At 32.1% G+C, this 15,317-nt stretch overlaps 1 protein-coding gene and 1 pseudogene across 1 annotated transcript; both read right to left on the reverse strand.

The window, feature by feature from the left end:
- Positions 1-3,790: 3,790 nt before the first annotated feature.
- On the reverse strand, positions 3,791-5,039 carry LOC123264456 (receptor-type tyrosine-protein phosphatase S-like). The gene has a single exon (XM_044727769.1). The coding sequence runs from the start codon at positions 5,037-5,039 to the stop codon at positions 4,149-4,151; it is 891 nt and encodes a 296-aa protein (XP_044583704.1). The 3' UTR covers positions 3,791-4,148.
- A 3,927-nt stretch (positions 5,040-8,966) lies between these two features.
- LOC123264449 lies at positions 8,967-9,948 on the reverse strand (annotated as a pseudogene).
- Between the last annotated feature and the right edge of the window lie 5,369 nt (positions 9,949-15,317).

Here is a 15,317-nt window from a genome sequence, read left to right on the forward strand (position 1 = left end):
ATTTCACTATAGAGAAATTGAGGCTGAATGCTATTAACATATACATGCTATAAACAGAGTATAAATTTGTACGCGCGGTCGTTAACAATCTAGGTGATCTAAAGTGACCATAAATGAATAATTAAAAAAAAATAACATTTGTTTACATATAATACATACAATAGTAATATAAAAGAGAGTAACACAAGTCATAGTCGTTTGGGTCATACAAGCAATTATACCTTTGCTTTCTCAGATTCGAAACTATAGAGTATAAATTTACTTTACCTCTCTTTGAAATAGATGAAATACCTATATTGACAGCGCAAAACACCATGGATCGCTGCAATCCGTCACTACAGTGAACTACTATAGGACTCTTATAGCCTTTTAGAGCCTCTGGCGTTACTACCGATTTGTTATAAAGACGCGCCATGAAGATTAGATCTAGCACGTCATATTCTGAGGGCGAGAAATCTTGTCGCTGCCAGTTCTTGAATAAAAAGTAGTTCACATACAACGTAGCTCCATTTTCATGTGTTATAAGTATTCTGAAGATCTCAAAACTTGAATGGTTCTGATAAGCTCTGAATTTCTTGATGCTCAGCTTTCCAAATTGGAGCAATGACTCTTCATCTGAATTCAAAAACAAAGCGGAAAACTGATTTTCGCTATGGTAATCAAGCATGACGATGACTTCGGTTCGGTGCTGCCATATCACCCTCCAAAAATTGTAAGCTGAGGTTTCCGAATTGGGAGTCCTTGTTACGATGTAAGCTTGATCATCCTTAAAGCCGTCGATGTAGCTTGCGTTAGTAGGGATATATAAGCCCATTCCATTGGACAAATTAACGCGGCTGTGTTCGAAGAGCTCTTCTTTTTCTTCACATTGGCTTTCTTGGTAGATTTCAATAGATGCAGAAAGACGTAGAAATCTACTCAGATCCATGCCCATTATTTTTCGGTATTCACCGTAAATAATTGTAGCTGCGATATTCTTCTCAAATAATTTTATTAAGCTTTTACGGCTTAGATTTTTCGAATTAAAACAACCCATTTTAATACAGGATCAATTATTGATTTATGCAAAGTTTGGATTGATTTGCGGACGTTTTGCAGTCGACTGACAAATCGTTTTACATGATTTGGTATTTATAGGATCCTTTTCCTATAAATATTAATCATTGATCAACGCAATTTACCTACATTAGATATTTGTTTCAAATTAAAATATATTTTTAGGGGAAGGACGGGCAAAACGGATATGTTAATTTGAAAATGAAATAACAAATATATATTACAATCATATCCATTCTTAACTTTGGCTAATAATTTTTTGGGTAATTGAAGTTTATAATTAAAGTAAAATAAAAATAATAACAAAGAAATTTTTCTTCGAAATTAAAAAAGTCAACATTATCCGTTTTGCCCTACCAGGGCGGGCAAAATGAATACTCAGGTCGCGTAAAACGAATACTGATTGGAAAATACATTTCAATCAAAACAATCGTCGCAAAAATATCAACCGCGTCCTGAATATGAAGAAAAAAAATCAAATCTGCATCGTCCTTAACAACATTAAACTAAGTACTGTATACTTACGATTAAAAATTTTTTTTTTTTCCTAAATTTCAATATTTATAAAAAAAATTCCCACAAGTATGCAAAACCAATGCTTTATCGATAACGGTATGTGTAGCTACATAATAGATTGATAGATTGCTGTCTAAAATGTTTCTATCGACCGACCAGCGATTTAAAACGATTATTCATTTTACCCGCCCTCTCCGTCTTGCCCGTCCGTCCCCTAGTAAATTACTCATAGTTAGTTGCCATGTTATTATTTCAGAATAACGTTACTGGAAAACCATATATTGATTCGGTTAAAATTAATTTACCTACACGGAAAAAAGTAAACTGTAATAAATAATAGTCGATTTATAATAAATAATGATCAACTACTAAAAATTACCATTTAAAACAGTAAAATCGTGATTTTACTTTTCACTTTATATTATTTACCATTTAAACTTTACAATTTACTCTTTACATAAAAAAAAATACTATTTCAAATAGTAATATTCGCTATGTAAATGTCTAAAATGTTTAAGTATAATAATTAAGAATACAGGCTTTGATATTTATCATTTGGTACCTAAAAAATGATCTTATGATATGTAAAAAATATAAAATAAAGTTAGTAAATTTTTCATACAAGCAACGTCAATATTTACAAAGTAAAATGGTATAAATTTTAAACGCAACGCTAAAAATCAAACTGTAATTATTGGCTTTCTTGGACTTGTAAAATGTATATTTTTACTGTTTCAAATATTAAATTCTCCCAGAGTGAGACCCCCTTCTCCTCATCTAAGTTCCCTTTCTCCTCATAATATGGACTATATATTGAAATGGCAATTTTTACTGTTTGAAACTGTAATTTTTTAAGATGAAAGAGTCGTTATTTACTATGGTGACAGCTACTAATCACTTATTTTGGATATTAAATTATAAATTGTGGCTTTTATACTTTCTGCATTAAGTTCTGTAATATTTATATTTTTGCCACCTGGATGTCCGCTTTACTGTTTGAAACTATAAAAATTAACCGGAATCCGAGTAAATATTACAGTTTACTTTTTTCCGTGTACCGTAATATATTGTTTTTATATATCAACTAGTAGCTACGGTAACCATATCAGTAACATTAGTAGTGCTCAGAATCAGACAACAGAGATGTTCTAGCCTTGCATCTGTGAGCCAGTATACTCTTATACACATGGTCTTTCATTCCCAGTGTTCCCATCCGTCACATAATTATCGTAAACGTCACATAATTTGAAGCATTATACGATCGTACATCCGACTTTGATTATGTGACGAAAAGTTACGATAAAATGAGTCTTGTACGGTAATTGTACGATAATTTTCGATATGTTTGATTTTCATTCTTATCCATGCGGGTTAACTTTCATTTATTACCTGCTCGAAGTATGCAGCACCCCGCGGGTGCCCTATCGCCCTACACAGTTTATTTTGTTATGCTAATGTTTAATAAATTAATATGAATCAATATATAAAATTGATTATTTTTTTATTTGATTTCATTTCATGAAGAAACATTTTTTTTGTAAATATTTTTCAAGAGTAAATTTATGTCCGAATTTTAAATGAAAATATTTTGGCATAAAAAAAATTTAAACTATGTAAATTTAGTCAAGAACTTAAGTTTAAAATTTTTTTTTTGTGCGTACGATAATTTTTCAGAAGATCCGATAATTCGACGGCACTGTGTCGATCAGACAAGCAAAAGTTTCTGGGAACACTGTTCATTCCTTACATTACTTCCTGGATAAATACCATGCGATCAAACTATGCATTATTTGTGAAATTTCGTTCCCACTTTACAGCCAAAGATATGCTTGTATTAAATCATCCAGTGGGAGTTAATGTATCTCAGTAAATTTAATTAATAAAAAAAATTCCAGTCATTTCCAATATGTTGCTTATTTTCAACCTATCTACCATAAATTAGGTATGTGCTCGTTTTGTGATGAGCCATATTATCTGATGGCTGTGTAGAGGAGCAAAAGCCTTCAATAAAATCGGAAACGTGTTAGTATTTGCGTATATGCTATTAATCACGTAGCCCAAGCGACTGTATTAATAATATAATAATAATAATGACTGACGACAAAACCATTATGTTTTAGACCATTAAAATTGACGCCATAGAAGTAATGACGCAAAATAATCCTGTAAAATTCTGAATAGGTAGGTGATGATTTTTTTGAAAAATAATAATAAAAAGTTTCATATTAAATAGATAGCTTTATTAAACACAAGATACATCGTGCGCGGCGCGCGCGCCTTCATTCCTTCAAAAATACTGCCATAATCTTAGTCGATCTTTTTAGAAAAGGATTTAACAAAATTTTCACATGTTTTTTTACAACCACAAAATCTTAGGTCTACTTAAACGCTAAAACTCTTAACCTAGTAATCTTATCTCATATATTACAAATAAGTTAAAAATTAGGCTAATTTATCTATGGCTGAACTTAGACTAGGGAAAAGTTGACACTAAATATTTTTAAGATGCATGTCAACAACCTAGGTGTTTTAAAGTGACCTTAAATAAATAAACTAGAAAAGGAAAAAATGTATGCTTACAAATAAAATGAAACATAGAAGTATAAAACTAAGTAACAATACGTATAGTAATTCACATTTTTGAGACAGCCATATCTATCTCGCCTAAGTTTTAAAACATTAGAATACAAATCAACTTTGCCTGTTTCTATTATTTGTGAAATTGATATATCAATAGCACAAAATACCATTGTACGTTCCAGTCCATCACTACAATGGACTATCATAGGACTCTGGTAGTCTTTAAGAGTCACTGTCGTGTGGTGGTATAATGATACCATCTGTATGAAGCTAAGGAAGTCAGACGTTCTGGGAAAGATATAATCATTTTGCCAATTATTATATGAAAAGTGGCTTACGTGCAAGGAACCTCCATCTTCATGAGTGACGATAAGCTTCGTGAACTTAAAATTTGGATCGTCGAGATAAAGTATCGACGTCGTAATTTTCAATTTTCCGCAATGAAAAGACGATCCTTCTTCTGGGAGCCAGTAAGGAATACTATGAATATTCTGGTCAGTCTTGGGTGTATCGAGCATCACGATGGTTTCGGATTGATGTTCCCACACCACCCTCCAGAAGTTACAGATTGATATGCTTGAGAGAGGTGTCTTCATGGTGATGTAGGCATTTTGACAATCGAAACCATCTATATAGCTCGCGTTGATGTATCTGTGGCAGCCATTTTTTTCTTGGAGAATGACGCAACTGTGATCAAAATACAGTCCTTCATTTTCATGTTGATGGCCATCGAAGTATCTAGCTGCTATCGAAGCACTAATCATTCCGTCTTCTTTCTCATTTATCAAATCTTTGTGTTCTTGGATAATTAATTTAAATACTTTTCTATTTTCAATGAATTTAATTAATCCCTTACGAGTTAAAGATTTTGAATTACCACTACCCATTTTGATGTAGCACCAATTGTTAAATTATGAAAAGTTTGGGTAGATTTGAGGACGTTTCACAGCCAACTGAAGGATCGCTTTACAAAATTTGGTATTTATAGGATCATTTTCCTGTAGATAGGAATCATCGATGAACGCAATTTACCTAAGTTAGATATTTGTTTCAATTTAAAATATATTTTTAATGAGTAACCTTTAGTTATTATATACCTACTATTAAGAAAGCTTTTTAATAAACGACATTGTTATTCCAATTTGAAATATATTTTTAATGAGCCCGACGGGTTATGTGCGTGTTTCAGTTTTATTTCGCGGGTAACGCCAGGATCAATAAAAGTTTTATACATAGGTATCCATATGAATGACAGGAGACCGTATAAATAGCGATATCAAGACTTGCGGCATGAAGCATTAAAAACTAACCGACGGTTACCAAGCCCTATTGTTGTTCATGGAAGCAAAGGCATCGGAAGAACTTCTACATTTTGTGCAGTAGATTGTTGTCTTTATCAACTAGTAGCTGCAAAGACGATATCAGTACCATCAGTAGTGCTGAGAACCAGACAGCAGAGGAATTTTAGCGTTCCTACTGTAAGGCAGTACGTTTTTATACACATGATATTGCACTGCTATCTGAAAAGGAATGAATCAGACCAATTTGTATTTCATAAATTTCTTTCTCACTTTACAGCCCAACCTCGAAAATATTAAATCATACGGTAAAACTACCGTATGATTTAATAACACTGTTTAGTTTATTTTTTAATTGTACCAAAGCTAATGCCAAATAAAATTTAGGTAAAGATATTTAAAGTATTTTTAAGATAGATAATATTTTTGATGTATTGTATAATTGTTATAGATTGCAATAGATTGGATAATATATCTCAGTAAATTTAGTTAATAAAAACAATTCTAGTCATTGCAAATATGTTGCTTATTTTCACCATACCTTCCATAAACTAGATATGTGCTTATCATGTGATGAGCCATTTTATCTAAGTAGAGGATCAAAGGTCTTTACACTGATAGAAGGATTTGTTTATAGTTAAAAATATTTGTTAAAATTTATTATTTAATGATTAACAAATCATTTATTAGAGACCACTTTTTAGTCCTTAACAAATATTTCTTAGTATTTAAAAAGATTTATTAATATTTAATAAATGAATATCTGATTTATTAAATACAAACAAATCATTTTAAATACTAAGAAATATTTGTTTGATACTAAAAAATGGTCTCTAATAAATGATTTGTTCAACTATTAACAAATATTTTTTTAATACAAATAAATGCTTCTATCAGTGATAATAACACGCTAAACGTGCCGGTATTCGCGTACGTTCTATTAATCACATAAGGTAAGTGACTATATTAATTATAACATTCAAAACACCGATGGGGAAAATTTGATTGATAAGCAGACCACAAAATAATACAAATTCCTATCCATTAAAAGTAACATAATGAAATTATAATACAAGTTTACCATCTGATGAGCTATTCTCAATGAATTAAATGAAACATTACCTAAGCCAATTAAGGACTTCATTGATGTTTATTCACAAGCGGTAGTTCTTCCGTATCACGCGGTGCTATTATACACATATGAGTAATCTGATTAGTTAGGCATGTTTCGTACCTAAGGATGTAAATCCGCTAAGTTTGTCAGCACCCAGTATAACAACTACCTTTGATAGACAAACGGAGTCATTATGTAAGAAATAAGAGTTCTGAGTTGATGATTCTCGATTAGTGTTCTATTAAATTCCAAGTTACAACCGCTTTTGCGAATAAAGGTATGATAAAATAATTTAAAAACAAACGAGTTTTTTTCGCGTTTGGAATTCTAATTTTCGACAACGAGTAGGACGCTGGTCGAGGGCAGTACAATAAGTATGAGAAACTCTGTAAAACTAACAGGGATGTACGCGATCTGAAAATTAAACGACTCAGAACCCGTTCTGAAATATTTTTTTTTTTTTTTATTTTAACCCCGCTTTTCAGACTTCTGTCTCGATGGGGGTCCGGCCGAGACCGGAAGGGGACTCCAGGCTGATCGGTACATTAAGTTTGCTGTACAGCCCGGCGTGAGTTACGAGCACCGATGTTCACTGAAAATTAAATTTCAGCTCACACCGGGATTCGAACCCACGCCTCACCAATCTAAAGCAAGCATGACAAGCATTATACCGCTTAGCCATGGGACTGGCTAGAAATATTGTTTTAGGACGGGAAGCGAGAACTTAAGCAAACGTTAGTGACGTCACACCAAATTCAAAACAAAAACCACCCCGAGTCCATAACCTTGACTATACATTCGTTTACGTAACGGGTTGATGATCTCTCCCGTTTGCTATACGGGGAGTACCCCGAAAACTCCCCATAGAGTAGTACACCCCGTGAAACATCAGCTAATAAATTGACTTGGCAATTATTGTGGTGTTTTATTAAGAGTGAATTCAACTATTGAATATATTTCTCACTATGGAGATATTAGTGCAGAATTATCTACGAATAGGCATCATATTCTATAGCTTTTCAAACTTTGAATTAAAATTGTGAACAGATAATCAAGGAATACAGAATACTAAAATATCTAATACATCGTATTTAATTTGACGGAAAATAATTAAATGTAATGTAAGAACAATAGGGGCGTTGTATTTAGAAACAACGCCTACTAGGCGTGGGAATATCCAATCCCAGTTATAGCAATAACATGTTATTTTCCTTGTTTAAAATGATTAACGTAAGTCTTTGAAATATGTATTAAAACCATCCAGACAATGAAAAAATATTACATGTACCTAACACGTGCTCCGCATTAATTATTCTAGAAATAATTTGCAAATATAAAACTATTTATAGTCAAGTATTTATAGTTTATTGATGCCCAAAAAAAATTTGGCTGTTCCAAAGCTATAATAGCAGTTACGAATTCCACATAATACATGTGATTTGTTTAAATCAACACATTAAATCCAAAGATCAAATGTGATTGGCGCATACCGAATGATACCGTTCGATATAGGTATTAACATTAGATAACCTCTTATGTCCAGACGGAATCTTGACAAACGGATAGTTAATAATAGTTCATGGCTGCAAGACAGCCATATATTAATTTATATCACCTCATCGATAGCTGTTGTATAAATTAGCATAAAAAATCCAAAGATGGATTCTGATTGGCGCGCGCCAAATAATTACTTTTGGTAGGTATGAACAGTAGGTATAAAGTTTGACTGTTAACTTACAGCCCTATGATTAAATAGGTAGGAGATTAATAGCGATTTATTTAGGCAACTCACTTGGTACCTAATGTGCTGTGATAGGGTGACGTAGGTTAAGAGCACATCGCGTGCCTAATGCCAAAAGGGCGTATTACAGCAGTTAGATAGGGTTTTATGCCAAAAGGGCGTATAAAAAAATTTTTTTTGCCATTCTTTCTAGGATCGCTCGAAACGTAAAGATCTGCAGAAAAAAAATTTTTGACTTATTAACGCCAAAAGGGCGTATAACTTGAGACATACGCCCTTTTGGCTTTGGAAATTTTATTTTCATTTTTAGGTTTAGAACATGTTTACAAAACGATTGGCACCAAAAAAAAAATTATACGCCCGTTCGTTTTGGTTTTGCAAAGCCAAAAGGACGTATAACTTTTTATACGCCCTTTTGGCATTAGGCACGCGACATGTAAATTGTCACCCCGGAATACTAAATCCGCTAATTTATAACAGGTTACTGCGGTCGCTACTTTATTCCTAATTTAATTGCAAGTACCAAATTTAATTCTAATATTCAGAGCTGCAATTCAATACTTAATAAGTGGGGACATTAATTGAAAAAAAAAAAAAAAAACAGAGTATTAACACAAAATATACTTTACTTTAATTAATTAAGTACAAAATTACTTTAAAGCTAGCTACTTAGAAAAATATTTTGAATGTCGTACAAAAAACTTAAAACTAGATAAATCACAATTATATAATATAAAATCGAGACTAATACTTATCAGCGACTAATTTAACATATTTCAAGACAATTAAGTAGCAGAAAACATAGTATTGCGGTAAAGATAAACAATTATGCCTTTGCTTACGCAGATTACGCACTACCGAAGAAAGGCTAATTATTGCTCTCTCGTCGTATAGAGACAAACTGATATCAATAGCACAAAAAGCTCCAGTACGATTTAAACCGGCGCTGCAGTGAACCACCATAGGAGGAACCTTTCCACCCTTGCTATCCAAATCTGCCATTAATTGAGCCTTTCTGACCGAGAGAACGAAGTCCAGAAACTTTGAAGGATCTTGAGGAAGGCTGTTATGGGGCCAGTCGGTGTAGGCGAAATGCTTGATGTCTAATGAAGCTCCAGTGTTGTCTGTTACTCGTAGTCTGGTCACCACGTAGTACCGGAAAGACTTGACTTTCAGAGTTTTGATTGTGAACTTGCCATGGACCACTTTTCCCCGCTTTTAGGGCTCCAGTACGGGTAACAAGCTTCGCGTCTTTTTTCCACTATTCGGGTCAGCATCACGATTACCCGGACTTGATGGGAGAATATCATCTGCCAAAAATCGTTAGCTGTCTCTTGAAGCGGTGCCTCGGTACACAGGAACCTTCCCTTAACGTTGTGACCGTCGACGTAGCTGGAATTAATGAAGTCACTTCCTCCGTCTTCCGTTGGCAGGATCACCCGATTGCGGTCGAAGATGGATGTGTTCCAGTATCTACATTTTGACAAGTTTTTAAACTTCAATACTTCGTAGCAGGAGTAGGGGACACTTTCTTCCATTATTTGATGGTGTTCTTGTTCCAGTACGTGACCCAGGTTAGATTCTTTAATACGTTGTTCGCAGCTTTTAGCAAAGGAATTTTTTTTAGTGAATTTCGCGCCCATTTTTAAAAAGTTAGGCTTTCAGGATAAAAGTCCTAGTCCTGACTGTAGTTAGGTACTGAATGTGAAATCTTTTATTTAGCTGGACATATTTATAGGTTTATCCTACAGCATAATGAAATGTTAATGATTATCTTTTACGTCATATAACTGAATCGGTATGTAGCAGGATATTTCAGAGTAGGACCTAATCGGATAGTTTCGGTATAATTTTAGGTATTAATTTTTAGCATTGCGCTCCATAATGATGTTAATCAATTAACTCTACATTTAGATTATTATATTACTAATGAGGAAAAAATTATCCTGAATTTTTTGCATTCTGTTTTTAACAATGCCTATGAGGAATTTTAGGCTAATTAAAAACTAATTAAAGGCTAATTAAGTCTTTACGAGTCTAGGCGTAGGTGTATAGAGGTATATAAGACGGTTTCTTATCAGTAAGAAATTTATTTAACTTAAGCCAACAGCTTAGGATTGAACAAGGGTGAAAAAGCCTATTTAGGCAGCCTTGAGACATTGGATGGCAAAACATTGCCGTGACTATATACGAATTGTTTATTAGAATCGGTGATTTATTTATTTGCACTCGAAGGTTAGTCTTGGTGTTTGAATATTAAGAAAGCTTCAATCTTTCTAGATTGTTTTGTCCGTAAAGTTGTGCTATAATGTCAGTGAAGTGAAGTCTTAGTCGATATTTAAGAAAACCAACCTGGACGCGAGAAGCTTTATCGAATTTGTGAGTACCCGGAATTCCTTCACCCAATAAGTGCGAGATGTTTTAAATTACTACACTCATAAAAACGATTTTGTTGAAATAACAAAAGACGGGATAACTGAAAAATATGTTCTGGTAACAAATAAGTGTAGTTATAGTAACAAATCCATTAGTAGCATTAACAAAATGTTTCAAGTTGTACTAACAAACCAGTCTGTTAAATCACCAAATCAATTTGTTATCCTAACGAAATCATTTTATTGCAATAACAAAACTAATTTGTTGCTAAAATATTTTCCAAATCAGATATCGCTGATTATAGCATACTTTTAAATTATGGATTCTTATAAAATTTACTGTAACAAATTTATTTGTCATTTTAATAGAATAATTTTGCTGTTTCAACAAAAAAATTAGTTATATCAACTAAATTATTTTGTCGAATCTACTTAAAGACTTTACTATAATAACCAAATTGTTTTGTTGTTATAACATATCAATAACTTGCTATAACCTAAATTTTGTTATTTTAACATATAGTTTGTTATCCCTATGTTAACAAATGCATTTATTACCAGAACATATCTTAGATTATTTTAACAAAATTTTTTCTGCGTGTATATTTAAGGGAGATAAATAGATTATGTGTTTGTGAAAATATGTATTATTTTCCAAGTGTTTGCATCATACGAAATATATTATTGTTTGCGGTTCATGCACGCATAAAAATGATTTTGTTGAAATAACAAAAGATGGGATAACTGAAAAATATGTTCTGGTTACAAATGAGTTTAGTTATAGTAACAAATCCATTAATCGCATTAATAAAATGTTTCAAGTTGTACTAACAAACCAGTCTGTTAAATCACCAAATCAATTTGTTGTCCTAACGAAATCATTTTATTGCAATAACAAAACTAATTTGTTGCTAAAATATTTTCCAAATCAGATATCACTGATTATAGCATATTTTTAAATTATGGATTCTTATAAAATTTAATGTAAATTTATTTGTTATTTTAATAGAATAATTTTGCTGTTTCAACAAAAAAATTTATTATACCAACTGAATTATTTGGTCGATTCTATAGTGAATTATTTGGTCGATTCTATAGTAACCAAATTGTTTTGTTGTTATAACATATTAATAACTTGCTATAACCTAAATTTTGTTATTTTAACATATAATTTGTTATCCCTATGTTAACAAATGCATTTGTTACTAGAACATATCTTAGGTTATTTTAACAAAATTTTTTCTGCGTGTGGTTTCAGATAACAATGGGAATATTGTTTTCAAATAGAGAACATGATTCAACTTATAATATCCATATATAGACTTTTCCCTAAAATGTTATTGTTGATGTAATTAAATAATCTATACCTAATATGAATTATTTGTTTGAGGTTTCCTTATGACTTATAGGGTTTTTCAAATAAACGATTCATATTATAAACAGGAAAGATTTGATTGTTTGTTTGCATCGAATAGGCTCTGAAACTACTGACCCGATTTGAAAAATTGTTTCACTGTTGGGAAGCTACACTATTGTTTTGTTGTTATAACATATTAATAACTTGCTATAACCTAAATTTTGTTATTTTAACATATAATTTGTTATCCCTATGTTAACAAATGCATTTGTTACTAGAACATATCTTAGGTTATTTTAACAAAATTTTTTCTGCGTGTGGTTTCAGATAACAATGGGAATATTGTTTTCAAATAGAGAACATGATTCAACTTATAATATCCATATATAGACTTTTCCCTAAAATGTTATTGTTGATGTAATTAAATAATCTATACCTAATATGAATTATTTGTTTGAGGTTTCCTTATGACTTATGAGGTTTTTCAAATAAACGATTCATATTATAAACAGGAAAGATTTGATTGTTTGTTTGTTTGTTTGTTTGCATCGAATAGGCTCTGAAACTACTGAACCGATTTGAAAAATTGTTTCACTGTTGGGAAGCTACACTATACCTGGATGACATAGGCTATATTATATTATGATTGATTTTGAAATTTTATTAAATACCCGTGCGAAGCCGGGGCGAACTGCTAGTACAAAATAAAATAACTGAAATAAATACGGTAGAATAAAAGTGCTTACAGATAACGTCTGTTCTTTCAGACAAGGACATATTATGCATGTATGGATGCAAATGTCGTTAGATAATGAGTTTTGTCAATCGAAAATGATTCTTATTCAGTAGCAGGAAAGATAGAGATCATCCCGCACGGAAAAAGTATATATTATGAAATATATTCCAGAATATATCCGAGAATATATTCTGAATATATTACGAATATAACCAGTTTTGCGCAAGGAATATATTTCGGAATATATGGGCATGCACTCATTTGTACTCCGTTTTACTCAAAATTTTTCTCTGGTCTATAGTCTGGTCCATCGTATATATACTGAATCTATTCAGGTATTTAGGGGAGAAGGGGTCAATTGAACCACGGGGCAATTGAACCACTCGACTTAAAAATCGAAAAAATTGAAAAAACGCTTCATGCTCTTAGAATTAGATTCTAATAAGTTAAACTCGGATATGATCAAAATTTGAAATCATTGCGATTAATAAATTTTGAAAAATTAAGATTTTCTTATTTTTAGGCATGTAAACTTTGTTTTCGACTGGTGACAAATTGTTTAATTATATTTCAATTTTTGAATTAATTGATAAAGTTTGAATTGTAGTAGTTGTATATACTAATACTTTATAATACTAAACTTTGTTCATAGAGATATAATAGTTTATTTATTTATTATTTACTATTAATTATTTAAAAATGATATGGGGTCAATTGAACCAGCAGTCCCGGGGACGATTGAACCATACGGAGAAGCATCGGACATGCGTGCGCATCTTGACTACGTGAAAAATACTCAGGGAAATAACCTAATAATTTGATGAAGTGACGCGAAAAATTTATCTTTCATGAGAATAGATACTTTTTATGAAAATCGAATTTATTATTCTGTCACACCATGACCGCAATGACTTTGTTTTGATTATATCAACGTGTTCAATGTCAGGATAGGCATTAGTGATTCAACTGTTTTATTTAATGACGTCTGAAAACAACTATTTTTGCTGAAATGAAGTTTTGAATTGCATTAGCAAATCCTGAATTTAAAAAGGGTTCTTAGTTGTAAATACAATAACAAATTGTTGAGTATATATGGCGTGCGTGATAAAACCATATTTTCATAAAAACACATCATACAAATAACCTATTTCAGTTAATTAGTGCAATTTGATATAGTTTCAGGTATTTGCATTATCGCTCGCTGTGATCATACTTTATGGCCGTTATACACTAATTAATTAATACATACCATCCCTATTGGCATCGATTACGTGATTAAAGCAGTAACCTAATCGCCTCGTGGACTCATCTGTATATTTGGGCCTAATTTAATTCTGAGAAAAACCCACTGATAAACGCCGACCCTTCAACACTGCACGGAAAAAAAAATTTCGTTCTGGTAACGTAACTGTAGAGTTACCACAACTATACACAGTTTACTGTTCGTTGTCTTAGAACGATCCTGTAGAGTTGTGAAAGGTAAATAACGTTTAGCTCTCAGAGCTCAACGATGTAGAGTTGCAGGAGCCAAACGGTATTGTTACTATAAGAATACGTTAACCTACTGGAACTTTTTACAACTAACTAACTACTATAGAGTTCCTATAGAAAAATTTTTTTCTCCGTGTGGCTTTTTTAGTTATTTAATATAACGTTTTCCGGTGTAGCGACGGATGACCTCACTGCTGATAACCGACCATTTTTCATTATCTCTTCGGAATTTCAAAACATGAATTATTTGACCTAAATTCCTGTTAATAACAAATTAATTACTGTAGTCTTATTTTCCTCAACATCAATCTCTAAACTTTAATTTTCACTAATTCATGTTTAAAGAGCAGCAATTAGTGATAAACTTCGAACGCGAACTTGGTATGACTTCTTTTAGATTAGAATGAGGTTTAGTATAATGTTGGAAATATATTAATTATCTATTGTTGCTTCGAATTAGGTTATTTGAATTGAATTAGGCTATTTGAATTACGTTGCCATGACTATAGAAAAAAAGAAAAAAACCTTTCATTCTTTTACTGAAAACTATTATTTGCTAGTTAGCAAAAATGAACCTTATTGTAGAGTCTATATGATTTCACATTGCCTGCTAGTTCGGTATGATTAGAACAGTTTATGCATACCTTTTTTGTCTACATCTTGAATTATTCACCTTAACGGCCTATAAGAGACAAGATATCTTTAAGATGACTATTTCAGCTGAAAGTTCCGCCATAGTCGTCCGCATCAGGATGTATTCCTTGGAAGAGCGTTTAGAGTTAGCGGCCGAAGTCCTGAAGCTCAAAGAGAGAGTTCACAATCTTAAAAACAGGAAACCAAAATCGGACGAGACTTCTGAAGAAATCAACCAAAAGATCAAGATAGCCAAACAAAAATATCAAGATAAGAAGTATGAGCTGCTAATTATATGCTCGAGGGAACGCTTTGTGGAAGATTTAGTGGAAGAGGCTCTCTTATAGGTGAGTCGATCCAGACAGTAAATATCAATATTGTCCTGTCTTGATCAATCACTTCTAAATGTTAATAGAGTTG

Source organism: Cotesia glomerata, linkage group LG1 (assembly GCF_020080835.1).
Source record: "Cotesia glomerata isolate CgM1 linkage group LG1, MPM_Cglom_v2.3, whole genome shotgun sequence".
Taxonomy (NCBI): Eukaryota; Metazoa; Arthropoda; class Insecta; order Hymenoptera; family Braconidae; genus Cotesia; species Cotesia glomerata.